General features: G+C 49.9%; 1 protein-coding gene across 7 annotated transcripts in view; it reads left to right on the top strand.

Annotated features, from left to right (window-relative positions):
* The window catches only part of CNGA3 (cyclic nucleotide gated channel subunit alpha 3), a 71,122-nt gene extending 51,369 nt beyond the window's left edge, over positions 1–19,753 (top strand). For 5 of the 7 annotated variants that reach the window (XM_086328097.1, XM_086328096.1, XM_086328094.1 and 2 more), the window contains exons 3-9: positions 6,204–6,317; positions 7,156–7,335; positions 10,553–10,606; positions 13,464–13,529; positions 14,814–14,921; positions 16,093–16,199; positions 18,083–19,753. In XM_086328097.1, coding sequence (XP_086184223.1) covers positions 6,204–6,317; positions 7,156–7,335; positions 10,553–10,606; positions 13,464–13,529; positions 14,814–14,921; positions 16,093–16,199; positions 18,083–19,473 — 2,020 coding nt within the window. In that variant the 3' untranslated portion in view covers positions 19,474–19,753. The remainder of the gene's footprint in view (positions 1–6,203; positions 6,318–7,155; positions 7,336–10,552; positions 10,607–13,463; positions 13,530–14,813; positions 14,922–16,092; positions 16,200–18,082) is intronic. The other 2 variants (XM_086328099.1, XM_086328101.1) reach the window with 1 other exon arrangement.
* The last annotated feature ends 4,549 nt before the right edge of the window (positions 19,754–24,302 follow it).

Raw genomic sequence — 24,302 nt, 5'->3', positions numbered from 1 at the left:
TGGTCAGGGAACCAGATCCCACATGCTGCAACTAAAAAAAAAAAAAAAAAAAGTCCAAGCATGGCACACAACAAGAAAGTCAGGCTCCCTGGAGACATGAGGCTCCTAGGATCTTGGGCCCCAGGGAGAAGGACAGAGGCTGTCAGGATCAGGAGCATGTGAAGCAACATGGAACTTCTCCCCATTGCTCCCTTTTGCTTCAGGCAGGACATAGCCAGAGCATCTCTGAGATCCAAGCTCCCTGGGGTCTGTCTGGCTTCTCCCAGTGGGAGAGTCAAGAGAAGGCAGGCCCAGCAGGTGGGCTGGGGCTCCTGCCCAGAATGCCTGCTCGACCCACACCACCACCACATGGGCCAGCTCTGCCCGGCGCATCCTGGCTCTGCCTCAGCAGGTGGCCAGCAAGTCCCATCTGGTCTGAAGGCTGTTCAAGAGCCTCTGGTTTCCCAGAGCTTCTCTGTGAGCTCAGGTTGAGCCCATGCACACTCAGAGAATGGGTCCGCCACACAGCAGGGGCTCTGAAATGCTGCCCTTGGACAGTCCTCTCTGCCATCTCCCCCCGGGTGATACCATGCCCTCCCTCCCCTGCTCTGCATCCCCAGGCCAGCATGGTGACCAACAGCACAAGCTTGAGGCCACTCTGCCAGGTTTGAAAACTGGCTCTGAAAAGCTGATCAACAGCTCCAAGCCTTAGTTTCCTCATCTGCAAAATATGCTAGTTCTGACCTCAGAGAGCAGCAGTGAGGTTAAAACAAGGCAAAGCTCATGGCACAGCCCCTGCCATGCAGTAAGCCCTTATCACCGCTCCCTGCTGGTCTTGGAGATGCTCACCTCCATGGGCCTTCTCTGTGTCCCAGGCTGAAGCCTTTTCTGGCCCCTCTGACCTCCGATAGCCCCAGCTGCCCTGACACCTGGATGGGCCGTTTCCTGCCTGTGTCCACATCAGGTTGTCTCAGCCTGACCACCAGCCAAGTCTCACTGAGCCCCACTGGGGGCCATGCCCAACAGCACGTTGTTGACAGATTAGTACAGAATCCCATGGAAACACTAGAGAGATCTCAAAAGGAGAGACGGGAAAAAAGCTTCCTTCATGAAAAGCATTAGCTCACAGAGGCAGGAGTGGGTTAACAAAAGTTTCCAGAATGGTTCCTTAGCATCACTGAGGATTCAGAGTAGGAGTTCACGCTGGGGATGGTACAGCCTTGGGCCAGAAAGTTGCATCCAGGCCCCTCCCCTGCTTCTCAGAGCAGCCTAATATCTGCCTATGGACAAACCAATTTTCCCTGTAAGATTTATTTGAGCAAAGGATTTTGACACAGTCACATAAAAATTTTAAAGTTTCTAATCGCTATTTTGAGGGAGGAAATGGAATCTGAACAAATCAGATCTTTGCCTTGAAATTCCAATCCTTTTAGAAAGCTTTTGGAGAAATAATTACAAACGGGTGTCCTTAAATATGAATCACTCTTTATCCTCAGTGATACCACACAGCTGTGCTGGGAACCTGTGTGTTGATTGGCCCTTTGCTGAGGGCCCCCCAAAGAGGGAAGATGTCATCTTCCTGTCCCCTGAGACATCTCTCTTCCCAGCTCTTTCACCAAATTAGAGACCGGTTTCCATTTCTCTTTTAAATCACTGAGATCATTTTGCTTGTGAAGAGTCATAAGGAAGGATCAAAATGTTTCCTTTGAACAACAACACAAAAAAATTAAATTTACGCCTTGAAAAGACCAGAAATAAAAATATCCTGCATTTTGCTCTTTCTATTTAGATCTGTTTCATTGACTCAATTATTTAAGAGCTCCCTGGCATATTTTTGCAGATAATGCAATAAAGACTTCAGAACCTGCTGCAGAGAATTGCAGCTAGCACCAAGGACACCTCAACCCCCAGAGCAATCTCCTGGTGTAGCTATTTTAGATGAGCTGTTGGGCATAGAGGGTCATGTCCTAAAGAAGAGGAGACTTCTTCGTGCTGCTTCCTGAGCAGAGCCCAAAGCAATTATCACAAAAGAAAACCATTTGCAACCTGCTTCCCCAGGACCGAAGGCAAAAATGCAGTGACCTCGGTTCCTTGGTCACATGCGGCTGGGGCAGCACCTGCCTGTCACTCTAGTTCCTCGGGGCTTGGGAGGAGAAGAAAAATAATGTGTCACACTCTCCACCCTTGTTCTAAAAGGTCACTTCTGTTCACTCGCATGTCTCCAGAGTCACTAGAGGAAGACACCAGATCCACAGAGCACAAAGTTAGTTACCGGTTTCCATTCTGATGAGAACCTCTGCTTCCTCCAGTGACAAAAAAGCCTCACCTCATGGACATGAATTCCTCTGTATAAATGAACACAGAAGATGAGCTTTACGCGTTGAAAATGACCTTGTCTTTCAAAACAGTTTCTTGTGTTTCACCAGTTGTCCTTGTTCTTGCTAATTACCAGCTTCCCAGGGCTTCTTCCTGTAGAGGCAGCATCACCACTGAGAAGGAGTCTGTGAGTGGGAGGCAATGTCAGGTTGTCCTGGCCTGATCTGCTCGTTCTATAGAGCCTGCGGCCTGTCAAGTCCTCAGCTAGCTCCTCAGCCAGCTAGCAGGACGGGGCCTGGCCCCCAGTCTCCACCCTCTGTATTTCCCTTCGAGGTTCTGGATCTCTGATCTTGCAGTGATTGGCAGAAGGTCCTCCCTTTCAGCAGTACCTGTGTGTCCTTGGGGACTCAAAATGTCACCTCAGACATTTGTTTCCTCTCCTCCCACCCCATCTCCCCTTCTGTCTACCTTGTGAAATCAGTTTCTCTGAGGAGTAACTCATTGGATTTGCTATTATTTAGATATCTCCCAGGCGTTTAAAAAGGGTAGAGATTCTGGAGCTAGAAGAAAGACATCAGGGTAGAACTTTGGGCATCAAGAAACAATTAAGGAGATGCATCCAGAAAAAAAAGCCCCTTGGGTCCCTTGGACTTACATCATATAAGACCCTTCCTGTTCCTCACAACTAGATGTGCCTTTTGGGACTTGGGTGTTTGAACAAGTCATTATGAAATCAATTTTTCCTTTGTTTCCTTTTCGAAGACCAGGAAAATTAAAGTCAGAGAGGGTAAGTGACAAGCCTGCGGTACACCTAGCTAATAGGCGTTGGGGTAGGGACTCAAACCCAGGCCTCCGGGTCCCCCACTTTGCTGCCTCCCCTTCCAGTGGATGCTGTAGGTCCAGGCCACATGCAGTGGCTCTCACTGCTGCCAGCTGCAGGCCTGCTTTGAAATCTGGGGTGAGTTCTGCCCCTCTCACTCACCCACAAACCCTGATGTCATGCACATGGAGTCTTCTGCTGCGGATGCAAGTAAATCTGCTCTCAGGAGGTGCTCCCACACAATTAGCAGAAACCAGACTAGGCAGAAATGCTGGGCTGACTGCCTGGTGCCTGGAGCTCCCTGAGGAGCTGGTGGGGACAGAATAGCTTTGTCCTGGGGACCACCTCCAAATCTTACGGGCACACAGGCCATGCAGAGCTCCAGCCCAGCTGCCAGTTGCTGCCCCCACCTCCAGCTCCCCACCCCCAGGCATGCCAGCTGCTCGGAACCAGGGATTGGAGAGATGGATTCACTTGTCCCCCTGCCTCCTCCTCCTGTAACTGACCCGGTGCCTTGGAACATGCATTCCCAGCTTTGTGGTACACAATATTAGAAGGGCAAGGGAATTGTAGCTTCCTACTTGTAGCAGGGCCTCTGATAGGGTCTCTCTCTTTAAATTAATTAATGTTATTTTTGGTTGCACTGGGTCTTCGTTTTGGCGTGCAGGCTTTCTCTAGTTGCAGCAAGTGGGGGCTACTCTTTGTTGCGGTGCCCAGGCTTCTCATTGCAGTTGGTTCTCTTGTTGCAAAGCATGGGCTCTAGGTGCACGGGCTTAACTAGTTGCAGCACGCAGGCTCAGCAGTTGTGGTGCATGGGCTTAGTTGCTCCGCAGCATGTGGAATCTTTCTGGATCATGGTCTGAACCCATGTCCCCTGTATTGGCAGATGGATTCTTATCCCCTGTCTTATCAGGGGAAGTCCTGATAGGGTCTCTTATATGTATAAGGTTGAGGTGTGAGTGGTCTCTTATGAGATTAGAGAGAGAATTTAATTAGGTGCTTTGGCAATAAAAAAAACATGCCCACATAGTGCAGCTAGGGGAATCAGAGTCATGTGTCTAGTGGCATGCTACAGAACTCAGTCCTCAGTTCAGTTTAGTCCCTCAGTCATGTCCGACTTTGTGAGCCCATGGACTGCAGCACGCCAAGCTTCCTGTCAATTGCCAACTCCTGGAGCTTGCTCAAACTGATGTCCATCAAGTCGGTGATGCCATCCAACCATCTTATCCTCTGTCATCTCCTTCTCCTGCCTTCAGTCTTTCCCAGCATCAGGGTCTTTTCCAATGAGTCAGTTCTTCACATCAAATCAAGAAAGTATTGAAGTTTCAGCTTCAGCATCAGTCCTTCCAATGAATATTCAGGACTAATTTCCTTTAGGATGGACTGGTTTGATCTCCTTGAAGTCTAAGGGACACTCAAGAGTCTTCTCCAACACCATACTTCAAAAGCATCAGTTCTTCGGTGCTCAGCATTCTTTATAGCCCAGCTCTCACATCCATACATGACTACTGGAAAAACCCTGGCTTTGACTAGATGGACCTTTGTTGGCAAAGTAATGTCTCTGCTTTTTAATATGCTGTCTAGGTTGGTCATAGCTATTCCTTAGCAAGCTTAGCAAGCGTCTTTTAATTTCATAGCTTCAGTCACCATCTGCCTCAGCCATGTCCTATTCAACTTTTGCTTTAATTAGAAAATACAGAAGGCAGATTCATGAGTGGGTGACAGCAGGCTTTGAAATGGGATGGCATGGCATTCAAATCTCAGTTTTTCCAGTTGGCTACGTGACCTTGGGAAAGTTACTTAATCTCCCTGAACCTGTTTCGTCTCTTATAACATTGTTATATGATTTAAGTGATAAAATGTAAGTGGCTGACGTACAGTAAGCAGTCAATAAATGGCAGGTACTTTATGTGTCACTCTGTGTGTTTTCAGTTTAAAAAAAAGTGTCCTTGATATGGGGAAGCTGAGGGAGAGAAGAACCTGCTGGCCGTCAGGGCTGAGCAGGGACTGCCTGGAGGAGCCAAGGTGTGGTAGTGAGCCTCCACCCCACCCACCACCACCACCCCGCCCCCCCTGTGCTGGAAACAGCAGGGCTGTTGCAGAAAGGAAGAGGCAGCAGCTTGGCGGCTGGGTTGTGGAATTCTGACTTCTGATCACTCACTAGGGAGACACAGAGCGTTTACCCAGACAGTAATTCCTGCTTACTTCTTCAACCATGTTGCCACCTTGTTAAGAAGGCTGATTGGGTTGGAATAGGTCATGTGATCGAATTAATTTGTCTTGCTTGGGCTCTTCAAGACTCAAAGGATGAAGTGCAAATCCTTAGAGGCCAGTGCCTGGATGGCTTTTAATCAGGCTGATCAGACTTCAGCCCCAGGAAGTTTTAAAGGGAAAGAAAGGAAAACAGGCCCCAGCAGAGAGCTCTTATTCCAGGAAATTCAACAAACACCAGGCTCTGCTAATGCTCAGACTTTTTGCCCTGAATTGCTCAAGGGAAGGTCCTCCGCCCCTACCTTGGCAAAAGGACACAGCAGAAGTGGACTTTCATTTGAAAGCACTATACAAATATGAAGCCAATTCATTACAATATTTCAGGACCCTCCTCTTAATCAGTGGTTTCCTGCAGCACATACACACTGGGACAGAGGGCAAGGGAAGACCTCCTGAAGGAGGCGGCACTTGGTCTGGCTTTAGAAGAAAGGGTTTCAGCATGCAGAGATGTGTGTGAACCAAAACCCTTGTTCTGGAATCCTCATGTGGAAACAACTGCTCTGGCTCTAGAGGCAGGCACAGTACCTCCCCCACCCCAACTCCCTGCCTTCGGTGCTCTAATAAGGACCACTTCCTGCTGGCTGGCCCCTTTCGCCTAGGCTATGGGCAGTGGCCTCCTTGCCATAAAGTAAAGGCCACGTTATCCTAAAAGCCAGGATCTGCTGGAGCATGAACTGAAGGGTGGAGCTCTGGGGTGAGGATCTCTGACAGTGGTGTTCCTCTTTAAGCAGAGCATCTGGCCATCTCGGTCCTCAACATGTCCAAGAGTTGGATGAGCTGGAAATCAATTTTGCTTGCTGCATATTTGATTTCCTAGGACCCACTTGCCATGCGAGGAGACATCGTCAGAACTGCAGGAAGGCATTGCCATGGAGACTAGAGGACTGGCTGAATCCAGGCAAAGCTCCTTCACCAGCCAGGGTCCCACCAGGTAAGTGACTGGTTTCTGCCCTCAGCTTGGGAATAAGGAGACAGAGGCAAAAAGAAGATAAGTCTTAGGAAGAAATGGTGATGAGGGTGGGGTTGCAGATTTGGAGAATAAAGGGGCAGGAGAGGCAGTTCAGAGGTGTCCAGCCGAGAAAGCCATGTCCAGTTCAATGTGGGCAGCCAGGAGCCACCAGACAGAGGGAGAAGGTAAGGGAGACAGGGCCACCTGTACCAGATGGGGCTGAGGGAAGGTTTTACAGGGAAAGCTGGAGCTTAGATGCGCTCTAGGCATGCGGGCTGCCTGGGTTCAGGTGCCTGAGGCCTGGACCGGATCTGCTCCAAGACAGAGGTCAGTGCACATTGCAGAGGGACTTCTCCACAGGCCTGGAGACAAAACAAAAGTTTGTATGGACAGCAATTCATAGGACAAGGGTTGGGGAAAAAACCTAGGTTGTATCTGGGTGCTTGCTCCATTAAACTGGCTCTGAATTTTATCCCTATTTGGAAATTGTATTTTTTTTTTTTACTGTTCCTCTGCTTACCAGTCATAACAAAGAGCTTTACATGGGGCAAAAGGAAAAATGAGCAGAGAAACTTGCTAAGGCCCCAGTGGAAGGATCATGCCTTTGATGGAGTCCAGGCATTAAAGTGACAAAGCCACAATGAAAATAGTATCCCTTGTGGAGGAAGCTCCATCCCAGGTGGCAGAGGAGGGAGGAAGAAGCAGTTCTGGGGAGTGGGGGGCAGGGGTGGGGTCGGCATCACTGCCCCTGCCCCACCCTCTGGGAGGGGGCTTCCGCCTCCTTCCACTGCGCCCTGGCTGCCCACCTGTATCCTTCCAGGTTGTCACGCCTCATCATCTCGCTCCGTGCCTGGAGCGCCAGGCACTTACACCAGGAGGACCAGAGGCCCGACTCTTTCCTGGAGCGTTTCCGCGGAGCCGAGCTCCAAGAGGTGTCTAGCCGAGAAAGCCATGTCCAGTTCAATGTGGGCAGCCAGGAGCCACCAGACAGAGGGAGAAGGTAAGGGAGAGGGGGCCACCTGTACCACATGGGGCTGGAAGTGCTTGCTGCTCCTGTGGACCAGTGTGGATTAACCCAGCATGTGGCCTGGAACGTCGGTGCCCAGGTATTCCCTGAAGAAAGGGTCTGTTCTGGGGTTAGACTGCATGCTCTAAGCATCTCCATCAGACTTCAAGAAGCCCTGCAGGAGATGAAGCCCTTTAACCTGAGGCCCCAGCCTCAACTGAGCTCTGACCCTGTCCTCCGCAGAGCCCCCTAGCACCCCCTGCTGCTGGTGCCTTCAGAATTGCACCTGCAGGATGTTGGCCTCACCAATCTCTCCATCAAAGGACCCTCATCCTACACTGCACTGTGACCTCTCTTGCTAGAAAACTGAGGCTTTTGTACCACGAGCCTCGGGGAGTACCTACATAGTACCCACAATTTTATGGATGGGTATAGGTGCATTCTTCTGGGGAAAAGATCTGAAGGTTGGTTAGAACTTTCAAGGGGAACCTTCCAACCCCAGGTTAGGTTGAGAACAATGAGGGGACGATAGGTGGGCCTGGGGGGGATGGGGAGAGTGTTTGCTCTTCATTAGGAGAAGGGTCTGCAGAACAAGGGCTCTGAGCACCTTGCCTGGCCCCCTACCCAGAGGGGAGTTTGTGGCTGGTGCTGTGGGGTGCAGGCACGAAGAGAAGTTTGCAGGGGCTAGACTGATATCCCCTGCTCCCCCGCCCCACACAGAGCTGCTGCCTCCCCTCTCCCTCCTCTCTAGTGCTCTTGAGAAGCACCCAGCTTCTGGTCAGTGGGAGACCACTGAGCCACCACGGATTGAATCAGGTGTCGATTAACAGCAGAAGGTCTCTTTAGGACCCTGTAGCAGTAGGAGAGGTAAGCCTGCGGGGGGAGCAGACCTCCTCTCAGCCTCACAAATGAGAGGACACTTGCTCAGAACCCACTTTAAGGGAAAGAGGGGCTTGAACAAGATCTCTAAGCTGAATTCTCTAGGTCATGTCAGGATTTAAAAGACATAAAAAGAAAGGTGAAAAGAAGCATGGTTGTTGCAGAACCGACAGTCCCTATGTAATTTGATAGAGAAAATGCTGTTTTTGAGCCAAAGGAACAGAAAGGCTCAGATGTGGCACCTCAAACAGGCAGAGAAAGCCCCTGGGGACTGAAGGCTCTGAAGCTTTGGGGAAAACAGGATGGATCTTCTCAGAGCTTCAGCTTTATTTCCAGATTGGGGGGTGGGGTGGGGTATATTTTTATTACAGGTTATGCAGTACATTGTGAAATGTGCGAGATACACAAGCATGCTTAAGATAAAATATGACAGTTCAAAGAAATGTCTTGCTAGTGACATTAGGAGGTCTGCACGAGTCTTCCCTGCTGAGGAAGGCATGAGAATTGCTGGCTGAGAGGCAGAGGCCCAGTGGAGCAGCATTTCCGGGCTACTGTTTCACACGAGTTTGGACAACAAACCCTTGGTCTGCTGGGCTGTGAGAAGGGTGCTGTGGAGGGCCTGAGCGCTGGGACACGTGCAGGTTCCCAGAGCTGAGCATCCCTGTGAGGGAGCTCTAGGACCACAAGGCACACGTGCTGTTCACTGCTGAGCCAGAGAGGAGGGATGCAGGCCAAGGAAGAAGGGAACTTGGAGAAGCCAGGTAGGGCAAAGGTGGTGTGTGGCAGGGAGGTAGGGTGCAGGGAGCAGAGAAGGGGTAGGGAGGGAAGGAGGTTTGTTAGCAAGTCAACAAACTGGTTCAGTTCCTTTTGGGCAAGCAAAGACTTCCTTGGCTTAACTGATCAAACTGTCTTCTCTGCAACTTGAGATTCATGGAGACGAACACTAGACTCTGTCCATTTCCCTGTGTGACCAGATAAGTGGAGGGTTGAGCTAGGACCCCATCAGGGCCAGGCCCCAACTTGCCACCAATGCCTGGTTAACTCACTGGAAGGTTCAGAGTGGGCAGGTGAATGCAATGGTGCAGGATGGGAGCAGAGTAGTCAGGGAGGCTTCCTGGTGGAAGAACACCTTGAATTTCCAAGGCCAAGTCCTATTAGCAAAGCAAAGTATGCAGAAATGGGTCTTAGATCTCCTATGGGTTGGGCCCAATGAGATTATGGGCACAGGGGTATGGAAAACACATGCCACTGCACCCCAGACACCTAAACTTTCCTTTGTAATAGCACAGCTTTGATTTCTCGGGGCATTTTCAGATGATAAATTAATCCCCAAAAAGCAATTAGAGCCACATTCTGAATGGAGGGAGGGAGGCATGGGCAGAAGTACCAAAAAAAGTATTTGGCTGGATGTTCGACATCAGAGGAGAGGTGCTTTGAGAGTCAGTCTGGAGTGTCCCAGGCACTGGCTTTGGCCCCCAGACCTCCTGTCCTGTGACTGGTCTGCAGTGACCACAGACAGGCAAGCCGCCCTCCAGCCCTGTGAGGCCAGGCTGGCTTTCTTAAACCAGCTGTCACACATGTGAACTGGCAGTGAAGCTCACAAGGATCACGCCTTTTCCTAAAGAACACCATCAAGAACTGCCCAGTCCAGCTTTAAATGAACATCGCTGGGAGCAAAACCAATCCCCGCCTTCTACAAGATTCTCATGTAGATCTGGGTAGTAGGCCCTGAAGTTTTAAGGTGAATGCTGGGGACAGGGGTGGGGAGGATGGGCTGAACCCTGGGGCAGCTCTGCCCTCGGTCTATTTTTTGCCCTAAGAATCGGAAGCGACCCCTGTGATGGGGTGTCTGAGGGAGGGGCCCTGTGAGAACCTCATCCCTGCCCACCCTCTAAAAGTGCTGCTGCTGCTGCTGCTAACTCTGTACCCTTGGCCCAAGGCACTCAGCCTGTTCCCCCAGAAGCACCCGAGGGCGGGCACCATGCTCGGTGGCCCACGTGCCCTCCGTAGAGTCTGGTGCACTGCCTGGCATGTGCTAAAACGCAAGAGGAATTGAGGCCAGGGTGCTGGATGGGATTCAAAGAGGCACTCCGCATTTATTCAGAATCCTCACGTTACCCAAGTGTCCATCCTCTCCTCTACTCTGAGGCATTCACCAGCACAAACTGGTCACACACACAAAAGAAGTTTGTCCCCAACGATAACAATTCCCTGTGTTAAAACTGCGTGGAAAGGCCCAGGAGACAGGGGATGGGAGTCCCAGAATAACTGCCGGAGGGCAAGGGGTCCCCAGCAAGTGGACCGAGTTCAGATTCTCTTTGCCTTCCCGCAGTGCCTGGCCCCTGGCCAGAAACAACACCAACACCTGCAACAACTCGGAGAAGGAGTGAGTACCTCTGCCCCCTCCCACTCCCCACCGCCGCCCTCCTCCTGTAGACACGCCAGCTGTGTCTCCCTCCTTAGTCCTGCTGCTTCTGCCACACCCCCCAGACCCTGCTAGAACCCTGCTCCTGGCATTGGAAACCCATCCCCATGGACAAACGTGGGGAGGGACCTATTCGGTGAGACTTCCTTGGGCAGGTCCTCTTTTCTGTGTCTTGCACTGTTCTTATTTATAAAGCGAAGGAGTTGGATGGGTAAACATTTTCAGTGCCAGCACCCTCTGTTGCTATGTATCTGAAGGTGCAAAGCTGGAGTCCCTTTACTGAGCAGTGGATCTTCTCCTTCATGATAAGAATGTACTTTTCATTCTATGTCCTCAAGCTCCTGTGTGCCAGGGGAACGCTCTTGTCTTAAGGCTAATTTGGGCCTCTTTGGAGGATGTGATCAGGATGTAATCAGTGGAAAAAGGAAATTTAAATATTTCCAGAGAACAGCCTCTTGAAACCCTGGCCCACTGCAATTGTTTCCTACCACCTGATGCTGAGCTGGCAGAGAAGTTTGATGTGTGATTCTGGCAATGCCATCCAAAAGCCCAAACAGGGAGGGTGTATGTGGTGGGGCCATTTACATGTGTGAACACATGCACATGTGTGCCCCATTCTCCAGCCTTCCTTTATGGAACACCATGAGGATAAGTAGGGAAGGGGGGGGGCGGGTCTCAGTTGGAGCCTAGGAGGACAATATCAGCAAGCAATGCCAATTTCTTGACTTCCAGTTGACAGAGAACTATGCCAAGGCTTTTTCTGATTATTTCCCTTTGTTCTGATAGAATTTTTGTTTCTGTTTTCCTCCTTGAACATTAGTTGCATTGGGTTTTTTGTTTTGTTTTTGTTGTCTTTTAAATTTATTTTTTAATTGAAATAAGTTTACAATGTTGTGTTAATTTCTGGTATACAGCAGAGCGATTCAGTCTTATATATTTATATATTCTTTTTCAGACTCCTTTCCATTGTGGTTTATCACAGGAGATTGATTATAGATTCCTGTTCTATGCAGTTGTTCTTTATCCATGCTATATATAATAGTTTACATCTGCTAATCCCAAACTCTTAATCCATTTCTCCCTTGAAGTGAAAACAAGAAGGGCTTCCCAGGTGGCTCAGACAGTAATAATGCCTACAATGCAAGAAATCCAGGTTCAGCCCCTGGATCGGGAAGATCCCCCTGGAGAAGGGAATGGCAACCCATTTCAGCATTCTTGCCTGGAGAATTCCATGGACAGAGGAGCCTGGTGGGCTGCAGTCTATGGGGTCACAAAGAGTTGACCTGATCTCAAACTCCTAATGCATTCCTCCCCCTCAGTTGCATTTTGTTTACATAAATTGGGACATCAAATCCAGAGACCCAAATGTCAGAAAAACAAAATGATTTAATATGCAAAATGATAGCTGTTTCGAAATGCTTGATGTCAAGGCAAACCTGACATCAAACACCCTTGAAAGTCCTGCAGTTGAGTAAAGGCTCAGGATACTGGACTGGGCGGAGGTCCTGTGGGTGGGTCTCCAGGCTTCTCCGACCTGGGGCTAGGATGTGGGCAAGGATGGGGGTGGGTGCAGTTGGCTGCATCAGGCTCTGATAAATCTTTTCAGATGGGCTCATACCATGGGTCCAAGGACCAAAGGACAAAACAGGGAACTGTTCCCAAATGGGGCCACCTGGGCACAAAGATACAGAAGTAATTCTTATGGACACCTTCCCCCACTCTTCCACCACATTTATGGCATTTCGCTTAGTCCATGGGTTCTGAAATTTTCTTTCTCCTGATCAAATTGTTCTCAGTCAAAGCCACCATCGATTCTTAGCTCTGTGCAGGTCCCCTGGGTCAGTGCTGGTTGCATTCCGGGACACAGCTGGATGGCACGGGGTCTTCCCTAGGCCTCAGTAGGTTGGTAGCCAGAGGAAAGGCCAAAGCTTGTAACCCAGGCCACAAATCCTGAACAAGGGTGGCAGAGCCTGGTGTAATTAAACTCCCAGCAGGGCTCAGTGTGCCCAATAAGCTTGTGGGCAGCGCCCTCTGCTGGTGTTTTGGCATTAAGACTTAAGCTGCTGAAAGACCAGTAGATTCAGAACAGAGGATGGGGTGACTGACTGTCCTGGCTCTTCTCATTTACCAATTATAACTTTTTGTTTCTACTCAATTTATTAATATGCTCATTGTCAAAAACTTGGGACACAGAAAAGCACCCATGAATGGCACACGCCCACAAAAGTATACTCTATGTTAATAATTGAACCCCAGTATCAGAGAAGCCCCTCTTCACATATCAGCAAATATACCTCCAAGTTTTCTCTAGGTCTATGTATTGAGAATATAGATGGGTAGATAAATAGATACATACATACATACATGCTAAGTCGCTTCACTCATGTCTGACTCTTTGTGACCCCATGGACTGGCTCCCCGATTCTCCAGGCAAGAATACTGGCGTGGATTGCCTTTTCCCTCTCCAGGGGATCTTCCCAAACCAGGGATCAAACCCACATCTCTTATAAATCCTGCATTGGCAGGCAGGTTCTTTACCGCTAGCACCACATACATGCAATACATTTAATATATATACTAGTTAAGAGCATTTGTATCCCAACTCAGCTACCTAAGAGCTTTGTGACCTTGGGCAAGTTACCTGACCTCTCTGTGCATCAGCTTCCTGACATTACTATTATTGAAATCAGTAAGCTCGCTTCACCCCAACGTGCTGGAAAGATGAGTTTCCTGCACCACGCCCTCTCCTTCGGTCACTGCGGCCTGCCCTCTCCCCATGGTATATGAAAATTGCTAAGTGTCACCCTGTGTCATCCAGTGACAAGGCGAAAAAGGAGGAGAAAGAGAAAAAGGAAGAGAAAAAGGAGAACCCCAAGAAAGAGGAGTAAGTACGAAGAGAAACTGCCCCCAAAGAGGGGAAGTTTTGGGGTCACAGCACGCCCGGTCCCTCCCCAGGGAGGAGAGAGAGGCTGACTCCGTGGGGCCTCAGGGTCAGCCCTAGAGAGGGGGCTGCTTAGGGCTATGGAAAAGGACTTGGTCTCAGGCAGGGATCAGGCCTGCTGAGACCATGTGAGGGTTTCATTCTGCAGGGAAAGTCGGGGACCTCAGAGTGGGGCTTGTAGGTAGGCAGGGTGGTCTGCAGCCCTGGGTGGGCAGCTGGGGGCTTCCCTGGGAGCCTGCTCTGGTGCCCTCTTCTGGGGCATTCTGTTTGCCCACCGTGTCATCTTCACAGCTGGGGTATGTGGAGCCCCTCTCCCGGTCACTAGAAAATACTATGTTCACAAACTAATTCAAACCCAGTGATGATGAGTGTTGCTGGTTGGGAATGTCCAAAGCCCTGTCAGTGAGAAACTGATCTTGCATTTGCTAAGTTGAGGTGCAACCAGAAAGGCAACCCAGGGTGTCCTCTGGGGCACAGGAGCAGCTCTGCAGGCCTAGTGGGCATGGTGGGGAGTTGGCATGGGGGAGGAGACAGGTGGACCCAAAGAAAAGATCTCCAGTACCACCTATAAATTCTAACCCTCCGAAAATCCTGAAAATGAAAGCAGAAAGCACCCTAAGCTATTTCTTCCACTCAGTCTTGGCTGACATAACTGCAGTGATTCCCAGGTTGGTGGTTTTCAGTGGGAGGCAGGACCCCAGTGCTCGGAAGCGAGGCTTTAGAACATCTGCACAAATGCAGTTAGTGAAGTGGACAGAGCACCTTCCTAAAGGGGACCCCCGGGATCCCAAGGTCAGTCCAGAGAGGAGCTGCCTCAGAACCACCTGGGGCAAGGGTCAAATGCACATTTCCAGACCCCAGCCCGGGAGGGGTCTGGGTGGGCCTGGGAACTTGCATTTTCCCAAAGCTTCCCTGAGGTGGTTCCAACATCACGGTGCTCCACTTTCCTCCCTGGCACTCTGGAGTGTGTGGATGATACCACAGGGCACGTGGGAATGTCATCACCATGGTTTTAGAGTTACCGTGGCTTCCTGGGGGTGGCAGAGAAGGCCCTCTACAGGGACACCCACATGACCCCTGCTGAGATAGATAGCACCCTATCTGGGAAGTCATCTCTTCCGCTGCAGCCCACAGCTGCCCTGGGGTCTGTAAGCTAGACCAGGTCTCTAAACCCCTCCAGAGCTGCAGACTTCCAACACACTGTGCTGTTTGTGTGGGCGTTCCCAGGAAGAAGAAGGACAGCGTTGTGATGGACCCTTCCAGCAACATGTACTACCACTGGCTGACCGTCATCGCCGTGCCTGTCTTCTACAACTGGTGTCTGCTCGTGTGCAGGTAGCCGGGAGGGGCAGCTAGGGACAGAGCTCTGAGCGCCCGGTGGCTGCCCTCCGGCTGTGTGTGCCTCAGGCTCTCTGTCCACAGTCGCTCAGTAGTATCCGACTCTTTGTGACCCCATGGACTGTAGCCCACCAGGCTCCTCTGTCCATGGAATTCTCCCTGCAAGAATACTGGAGTGGGCTGCCATGCCGCACTCCAGGGCTCTGTCCATAAGGAAGGGCTTAAAGAGGGAGCATCGGTGGGGACCTGTGTTTGAGATCAAAGCAAAGGGCCTGGCAGCCTGGAGCCTTCCTAATTGAGTCACAGGAGGAAGATGCAAGAGTGAGTTATTGCTCTCCTGAGGGGAAGTGGGAGGGGTGGGCCACTCCTGAGCTGACCTGCAGGACGGGGCTGTAGGTAACAGGTGGTGTTCTCTGCTGGCTGTGGGCTTTGGGCTTTCTTGTTTGTTTTCTATTAATTCTTATTGGCATATACTATATTTACAATGTTGTGTTAGTTTCAGGGGTTCAGCAAAGTGAGTCTGTTACATATATACATATATCTACTGATTTTTAGTTTGTTTTCCTGTGTAAGTCATACAGAGAGTTGCCTGAGCTATACTATAAGTCTTCATTAGTTGTCTTATTAGTTATTTTATATATAGCAGTGTGTATATGTCAATCCCAGTCTGGACCAACCTCACCCACCAGGGGGCAGACACCAGAGGGGGCCTTTGGGCTTTCTGAGCCGTTTGGGATGCATGGTGAGCTACTATTTTGTGGGGGGAGATGTGACTTGTTCCATTGTTAATCTCTAGAAGTTGTTGTATCTTTGTTGTTTCTTTGGCCCCAGAAAGGGCAGGTTCTCAGCCCCTTCATCTGACTCTACCACTGAGGCCTGGAAAAACTGCCCCATCTCCAGTGTGGGGAAGGGGCCATCATATCACTTACTGTCAGGAGGCAACAGGGCCCACTCTTTGGGGTCAGTCTCAGCTCTTCTTAGGAGCTCTGTGACCTCGAGGCAGAAAAGCTTCTGAGCGCCCCGGCCCCTCATCGAGGCTGGGGTGAGGTGCTGGGGTACAGCCCTGCAGGCCGGGCTGTTGGGGGGATGAACTGAGCCCCAGTTTGTAGCACAGCGCTGCTGCCCACCCTGGGCCCTCCCCCACATGGCCCTTCTTGCACTTTTTTAGGGCCTGTTTCGATGAGCTCCAGTCCGAGCACCTGATGCTTTGGCTGGTCCTGGACTACTCAGCAGACATCCTCTATGGCATGGATATGCTGGTCCGAGCCCGGACAGGTGAGTGGGCCCGGGCCCCATGTCCTAGATCCCACAGCATGCAGCAGTGGGGGTGTGGGGGTGTGGCCTGGGGCCTGTGGGCAGGTTCAGGGAGATCCAGAACAGTCGCCCTTGGGGTTCCTCTTCGTGGTCAGTCAGAAGAGCCAGGGTATGTTACCCATGGCTTTCAGAGTAGGTGAAATATACAGAGAACTAAAATCTGAAATAGGGCCTAGGAGGGTGTGATTTCCTTCAGATTAAGACAGCCTGTGAGCTGCGATCCTCTGCCAGAGTGCTTGTGCAGCAACAGAATACAAAGGATCTATAGGGAACGAACGGAGAAGGCAATGGCACCCCACTCCAGTACTCTTGCCTGGAAAATCCCATGGACGGAGAAGCCTGGTAGGCTGCAGTCCATGGGGTCGCTAAGAGTTGGGCATGACTGAGCGATTTCACTTTCACTTTTCACTTTCATGCATTGGAGAAGGAAATGGCAATCCACTCCAGTGTTCTTGCCTGGAGAATCCCAGGGACAGAGGAGCCTAGTGGGCTGCTGTCTATGGGGTCGCACAGAGTCGGACACGACTGAAGCGACTTAGCAGCAGCAGCAGCAGCATAGGGAACGAAAAATAACTATCCCCATATGCAGACCACCTGAGCCACACCTCCAGCCCAACCCACAGGTCCACCCCCACCCCCACCCCCGCCCCACTTAAGACACCAGCCCCGCCTCTGGGAGCGAGCAAGGACGCCCATGACTTGTCTCACTGCCTAGAGCTGCTGCTGCCCTAGCCCCAGTAAAGCCTTGCCTGAATTCCTGGTCTGGTCTCTCACCAGTTTCTGCTGATTAAAGAGTCCAAAGACCCCCAGTCAGTAACAAAACCACCTCTAGCTGTGAGCCAGGCCTAAAGCCCCACCCATGCCTCAGTCTCCAAGCTGTGCATCCTTGAGGATCCTCTTTCTGATTTGCACAAAGACATCACATAAGCTGCCAGAGGCCCTGCCTGTCACTTCCAAGGTTTTTAAACTAAAAACTGTGCCGTGGTTGTGGATACAAACACCACCAGATCACCACACAACCTTGGGCAGCTTTATAATACACAAAGCATTCCAAGCACGTCTTGTTTTCTTGTGAGAACTGCTGCAGGAGACAAGAAGCGCGGGCTGGATTATCTCCATCTTACTGCTTTAGAAACCAGGGCCCAGAAGCGCTGAGTGACCGGCCTGGGATCCTAACTCCCTGACCAGGGATGGAACCCACATCGCCTTCATTGGAAGGTGAAGTCTTAACCACTGGACCACCAGGGAGTTCCCACGGGCAAGATCATGCCCCATTAGTAACTGGTAAAGCCAATTTGCTAGGCCATGACCAATGTTTTTAAAGTTGTTATTGTTGATATTTTCAAACATATACAAAACTGAGAGAGCACTATTATGAATCCCCCTGTACCCTCATCCAGCTCCAACTGTTATCAACACTTTGCTAATTTTGGTTCATTTATCCTCCCACACCCTGTTCTTGGATGGAGGTTTTTTTAAAGTGAATCTCAGACAGTAACCATGTTAGCATGTAGCTTTAACCAGGACCCATTCTTTAAAATATAACTTCCATTTATCTCTTAAAATTTAATAATCTTTCTTCACTACTATCAAATACCCAATCCACATTCAAATTTACCTAACTGATCTGTATTTTTAACTGAATAAAATAGATTAGATGATCTGATAGGAAATACCAGAGCACGTTTCCTGTAATAATAGTGAGTATGGTTTTTGGAAATGGTTTCTGTTATGTATATATAACACCACATCTTGTGTAGTCACAAGGTAAAATATCTTTCTGTGGGCCGTGACCATAAGCACGCAGCCTCTCTGATGCCCGCGTGGTCTGTCTTCTTCCTCAGGCTTCCTGGAGCAAGGCCTGATGGTCATGGACGCCAGCCGGCTGTGGAAGCACTACACACAGACCTTGCACTTCAAGCTGGACGTGTTGTCCCTGGTCCCCACTGACCTGGCTTATTTTAAGCTGGGCATGAACTACCCAGAACTGAGGTTCAACCGCCTCCTGAAGTTGGCCCGGCTCTTCGAATTCTTTGACCGCACGGAGACAAGGACCAACTACCCCAACATGTTCAGGATCGGGAACTTGGTCTTGTACATCCTCATCATCATCCACTGGAATGCCTGCATCTACTTTGCCATTTCCAAGTTCATTGGTTTCGGGACCGACTCCTGGGTCTACCCAAACGTCTCCAACCCAGAGTACGGGCGCCTCTCCAGAAAGTACATTTATAGTCTCTACTGGTCCACCTTGACCCTGACCACCATTGGGGAGACCCCGCCCCCCGTAAAAGACGAGGAATATCTCTTTGTGGTCATCGACTTCCTGGTGGGCGTCCTGATTTTTGCCACCATCGTGGGCAACGTGGGCTCCATGATCTCAAACATGAACGCTTCACGGGCCGAGTTCCAGGCCAAGATCGATTCCATCAAGCAGTACATGCAGTTCCGCAAGGTGACCAAGGACTTGGAGACACGGGTGATCCGCTGGTTCGACTACCTGTGGGCCAATAAGAAGACAGTGGATGAGAAGGAGGTGCTCAAGAGCCTCCCCGACAAGCTGAAGGCCGAGATCGCCATCAACGTGCACCTGGACACCCTGAGGAAGGTCCGAATCTTCCAGGACTGCGAGGCGGGGCTGCTGGTGGAGCTGGTGCTGAAGCTGCGGCCGGCAGTGTTTAGCCCCGGGGACTACATCTGCAAGAAGGGGGACATCGGGAGGGAGATGTACATTATCAAGGAGGGCAAGCTGGCCGTGGTGGCCGAGGACGGCATCACCCAGTTCGTGGTCCTCGGCGACGGGAGTTATTTCGGGGAGATCAGCATCTTGAACATCAAGGGGAGCAAGTCCGGGAACCGCCGCACGGCCAACATCAGGAGCATCGGCTACTCGGACCTGTTCTGCCTCTCCAAGGACGACCTGATGGAGGCGCTCACCGAGTACCCCGAGGCCAAGAAGGCGCTGGAGGAGAAAGGGCGGCAGATCCTCATGAAGGACAACCTGATCGACGAGGAGCTGGCCAAGGCGGGGGCAGACCCCAAGGACATCGAGGAGAAGGTGGAGCACCTCGAGACCTCCCTGGACTCCCTGCAGACCAGGTTTGCGCGGCTCCTGGCCGAGTACAACGCCACCCAGATGAAGGTGAAGCAGCGGCTCAGCCAGTTGGAAAGCCAGGTGAAGATGGGCCTCCCGCCTGATGGCGATGCTCCGCAAACGGAGGCCAGTCAGCCCTGAAGACACAGGTGCCGTCTCCTGCCTCCCCAGGGCGGCGATCAGTGCGACGCTGCACCGCACGGGGCTCAGCCGGACCAAATTCTAGCTTTCCCCACCCTCTGTGCGCTGCGTGGCCTTGGGAGAGAGCCTTGGTTTTCCTCATGTAGATAACGGGACTCTTCATGTCTGTCCCAGTTAAGTGACAGGTTGCTGTGAGCTCCACAAGAAACGCTTCGTGAGGCAGGGTTTTGTTAAGTGTGAGATGTCTCTAGGCCAAGAGTATAAAAATGTGAGCACAGAAGTTGTTTTTTTTTTAATCCGTGGGGAATATTTAGACTCCTGAACTTCATTTTTTTTTGTAAATGGGAGGTTATTTACTTACCCACCCCTCCTGCCCCTCACTCCACCACCTCCTGATGAGGGAATGGTAACAGAAGCTGAGAGTACCGGCGGTAACTCGAATTGGATACATGAAACATCTTGGGCATATTTTTGACTTGGGTATCTCCTCGTGTGCTCTTTGATGCCGTGACAGGCACAAAGAATGAAGCCAGGTCACCCCAGCTGAGGCCATTTCAAGTCTGAGAAGCAAATCCAGGTGCTCTGCCATCAACTCCTGTGAAACCAGAATCTGTTTCCTGGCAAAAAGCATCTCCATTAGGGAAAGGGACATCTCCTAACTCCCCAACAGGCTTCAAAGACAGGCTCTGTCCCAGTCCCTGAGTCGGGGCCCTGGGGCAGCCTGTTCTGGGCCTGGAGGGGAGAGTTGTGTTGCGGCGAAAGTTTCCCAGGTTGGAGGTCGGAATGGGGTCCTAAGGCAAACAGGCTGACCACTAGGACTTTCAAAAGACAAGACCCTTAGGGCATGTCTTTCCAAGCTGTCTCTGCACCCTGGAACAGGAAGCCTCACTCTCCCTTGGAATTACATCCTGAGGCAAAGCTGTTAGACAAAAACGTGCAGAGTGTCGACCTGGCTCTTTTTGTTTAATCAGTATATAATATTACATTAAGATTTTAGAAGGTATCTATATAGATTTGGGTTCTATGACTGAATTATTACCTTAATGGTCCATTCTCTGCTTCATACACATTGTAAATTACCCAACTCTCCTGATGCAGAGAAGCCGTATATGCAGGCTTTCTGGCTCCCCTCTCCAATCTCATCTCCCTTTCTTCCTTCCTTCCTTCTCTTCTCTTCCTCCTCTTCTTCTTTCTTCCTATGCTCTTTTCTTCTCAGACAAGATGCCCCATGCCCTTTGGAAACCTTGACATCTCTGTGGTCTAAATTATAATCCATATGCTACATAACTGGGCCCTAATGTAGTTCATACAAAAGGTGCTGCCTTTTCAAGTATGCATTTTGGATTTACATGGGTCTGTTCTGGTTTCTACTATGGATCATTTGACCATTTTAACTTTTTAGAAGAAATTTCAAAGAACTATAAAGAAAGATGTGATCCAAGCTCTTATCATCAGCACAATGTAACTAGCAATGTGTTACCAAAATGCTTGTATTTTAAAAGCCTTAACTATTAATTTTGCCTACATTCATATTTACACGGGAAAAATAGAGACCTGGATTTAAAAAAACACTGAACGACTCCTGCTTCATGTTTTATCATAAGGGAAAACTCACGTGGTCACATATCCTGGGGTATGCTTCCAGGGCAATGAGCCTGGCTTCCCCGAAGGAATGGGCACTGGTGAGCAGGTTTCACACAGGCACCGTGTGAGGGGATGTGTACAAAAATCAGGCACAGAGAGGCAGACAAAGCTGCGGCACTCATCAGAGTGAGCAACTCCAAGCATTCGGTTACATAAAACATATGTCCCAGGCGGGATGCTAAGCCCATTGGCACTGTTTGCCCCAGGCCACCATGGGGGTGGTGGTGGGGCAGTCTAGGAAGGCATGGATGTTCAGGAAGCCAGGTAAGCATTTCCCCAGATTTGTCCAGTAAGCTTACGCCCAAGAAGTTTGGGTAATAAGTTAGAATATGGGCTTCGGTGTGAGGGGGTTGGGACTGCTCTTGTTCAAGTCACGACTGCCCCGCAGGCAGGTTATTTGACCTCACTATACCTGGCTTTCCTCACCCGAAAAATGGGAACTACGTTGCCCACCTCGCAGAGTTGTTGTGAACAAACTTTAAACTTATACAGTATAATGAGGATGGCCCTTCAACCTCTTGGGTGCAGAAAATGTCACATTATTGTCCTGGAGGGAGAAATGAACACAGTTTCATCTAGTTAGCCCTTGGCTGCTGAGGTTGCTGGGAAGTTGAGTCTCGGATTGTTTTTAGGACTTCCATTCACTGTCTTGGAACCTGAGAAAGGGCTTGTGGGCTCCCAGCCCAGCCCGTGTGCTGCCCCTGCAAGCAGTCCCTCCCTCTGCACCAGGTCCAGCATGGGGGTCCACACCGGGAGATAGCTTCTCTTTGTGCCTCCTATGGGAATCTAAACTCATGGAGGTGTGTTTGTGTGTATGTGTTTGTGTGTGTATCTGTTGGTCTCAGGAAAAACAGTCTCCGAGACAAGAAAGGAAGAAAACGCTGGTGAGCACCCCTCGACGTTCAGACTGATTGCAGGCTCCCTGGCAGAACCCTGGGGAGGGAGGAGCTGGTCAGACCTTTGATGAGCAGGCTGGAGCTTTGGGTCTGAGGAACCCAGCCTGGTGAAGGTTCCAATACCTCAAACTTGGGAAGTCCCAAAGCTTATAGACCTCAAGGAACAACACTGAGCTGGGCACAGGATATCTTGGCAGTAACCAGTATAAAGAGCATCTGAATTTATTGGTAACTCAACTGGTTCAATATGAGAGAAGCCTGCTCCATCCCCCTGAAGCACTAGCCCTCAAATATCTGCTGCTACCAACGCCCTAAGTTAGGCAGGGCCAGAGACCTATTGTGGAGAAGGCAATGGCACCCCACTCCAGTACTGTTGCCCGGAAAATCCCATGGATGGAGGAGCCTGGTAGGCTGCAGTCCATGGGGTCGCACAGAGCAGGACACGATTGAAGCAACTTAGTAGTAGTAGTAGTAGAGACCTATTGTAACTTTGTTAAGCAAACTCTGGTCTTTCTAGAACCCTTCTGCCAGAGTTCTGTTAAATGGAAGCCAAGGCAGCTTCCTTTTCTGGGTCTGGGAGCCCAGAAAATACCCCAAGGAAGGAAATGCAAAATGAAAACCGTGAGGAATAAAATGGAGAAGAAAAATGCTTTTCTGAAGTGCAGGGAGTGGTTTTGCCTCGTGAAGTTGACAACTCATACCTGTGATGTGGCAACCCTACTTCTGGCTCCGTATTACAGGAAAGCTTCCATGTGTGTATACCCAGAGACATACACAAATGTTTGCTGCAGCATTATTTTAATTAAAAAAAAAACGAAAATAACTGAAATACCAGAATCTAAGAACACCCTTGTAGCCCACAGTTATTACATGAGGGAGGGTGGGGAGCCTCTCTCCTTTTAATTAAAACTGGAAACATCCTGCAATCTCAGTCCTAAACTATGCCTTGGGACTGATTCATGGATCCAGACCTCAGGTATGGACCGAGACCTGACCTTGGTCGTGGATGGTGTGTCTGCACCTTGGATCTTAACAGAGATGTTGGACATGGATCTTGGATCTACACGTGTCTACTTTTTTCGACATGATGGTGGAAATGAAAGGGTCAGGAGAAGGTTGGAGTGCGGGTGATGGCAATTGTAACCTTGAGAGTGAGACTGAGGGTGTCAGGGTGAATGAATAGAAGCTGATGAGTCTGGGCGAGAGGAGGTGGGACTGAGGTGTGGAGTAGGAGTGAACGCAACGCAGGAGTGAGGGCCAGCCTGAGGGGGAGAGTGAAGCTGGACCTGACAGTGAGCGTGACATGGAGCTTGAGGATGAGGACTGGGGTGAGAGTGAAGATGAGGGACACGGCGACTGAGTCCTGAGCCTAGACGTGGACCTCGAGCCTACACTTGGACAGCGGACCTCCATCTCTGACCTGGATTTGTCCAAGTCCTTACAGTCCACTAGACCAGCCAGCGGCCAAGACAGAAGAAAGCCAACATTATTCATTGTTATAATTATGTTTTCTTCATCCAGCCCAGTGAGAATTATGGCTTCAATGTTAAAAATGATCAGTATTTTAACTGTAGGTCCATTTTGAGGTCCTTGGTCCTGGGTATTGGTTCCTCCCCACATCCCCAACATTCTATATTGAAAATTTTCAAACATGTAGCAAAATAGAAATAATTATGTGGTTAAACAACAATATATCCACCACTTAGATTCTACCATTTATATTTTACTGTACTTATTACTGTCCATCTATCCATTCTTCTATCCGTCCATTAATGTGCCTAATTTTAAAATACATTTCAGAGTAAATTGTGGCTGCCATTATTCCTCCCAAATACTTCAACATGTGTATCATTAGAGTTTTGTGCTTACAGGTTTTTTTTTACTACTGAGACAAAATGCACATGTGAACTATGAGGTACACAGTAAGTGCATGTCCTCTGAGCGCTGAGCATTGTATACCCTGCAACCGATGTAGAACATTAACAACACTCTGGAAAGTTCCACATTCTCCTTCTCAGGCAAGCTCCATTCCGCTTTCAGAGGCAACCACCATTCTGAGTTGTTTCTATCATAGACTGATGGTTTTTGAAAATAACAGAGACTTCCCTGGCGGCCCAGTGGCTGAGACTTCTCCTTCCAATGAGGGGGTGTGGGTTCAATCTTTGGTCGAGGAGCTAAGCTCTCACATGCCACTTGGTCAATAAACCAAAATATGAAACAGAAACAATACTGTAATAAATTCAATAGTGACTTTAAAAATGGTGTATGTCAAAAAAAAGCTTAAAAATA

The sequence above is a fragment of the Bos grunniens genome, chromosome 11, assembly GCF_055505025.1.
Source record: "Bos grunniens cultivar Pamir isolate PY7600 chromosome 11, Bosgru_T2T1.0, whole genome shotgun sequence".
Lineage (NCBI taxonomy): Eukaryota > Metazoa > Chordata > Mammalia > Artiodactyla > Bovidae > Bos > Bos grunniens.
The sequence above is the reverse complement of the archived record's forward strand: the minus strand, read 5'-3'. Positions and strand labels throughout refer to the sequence as shown.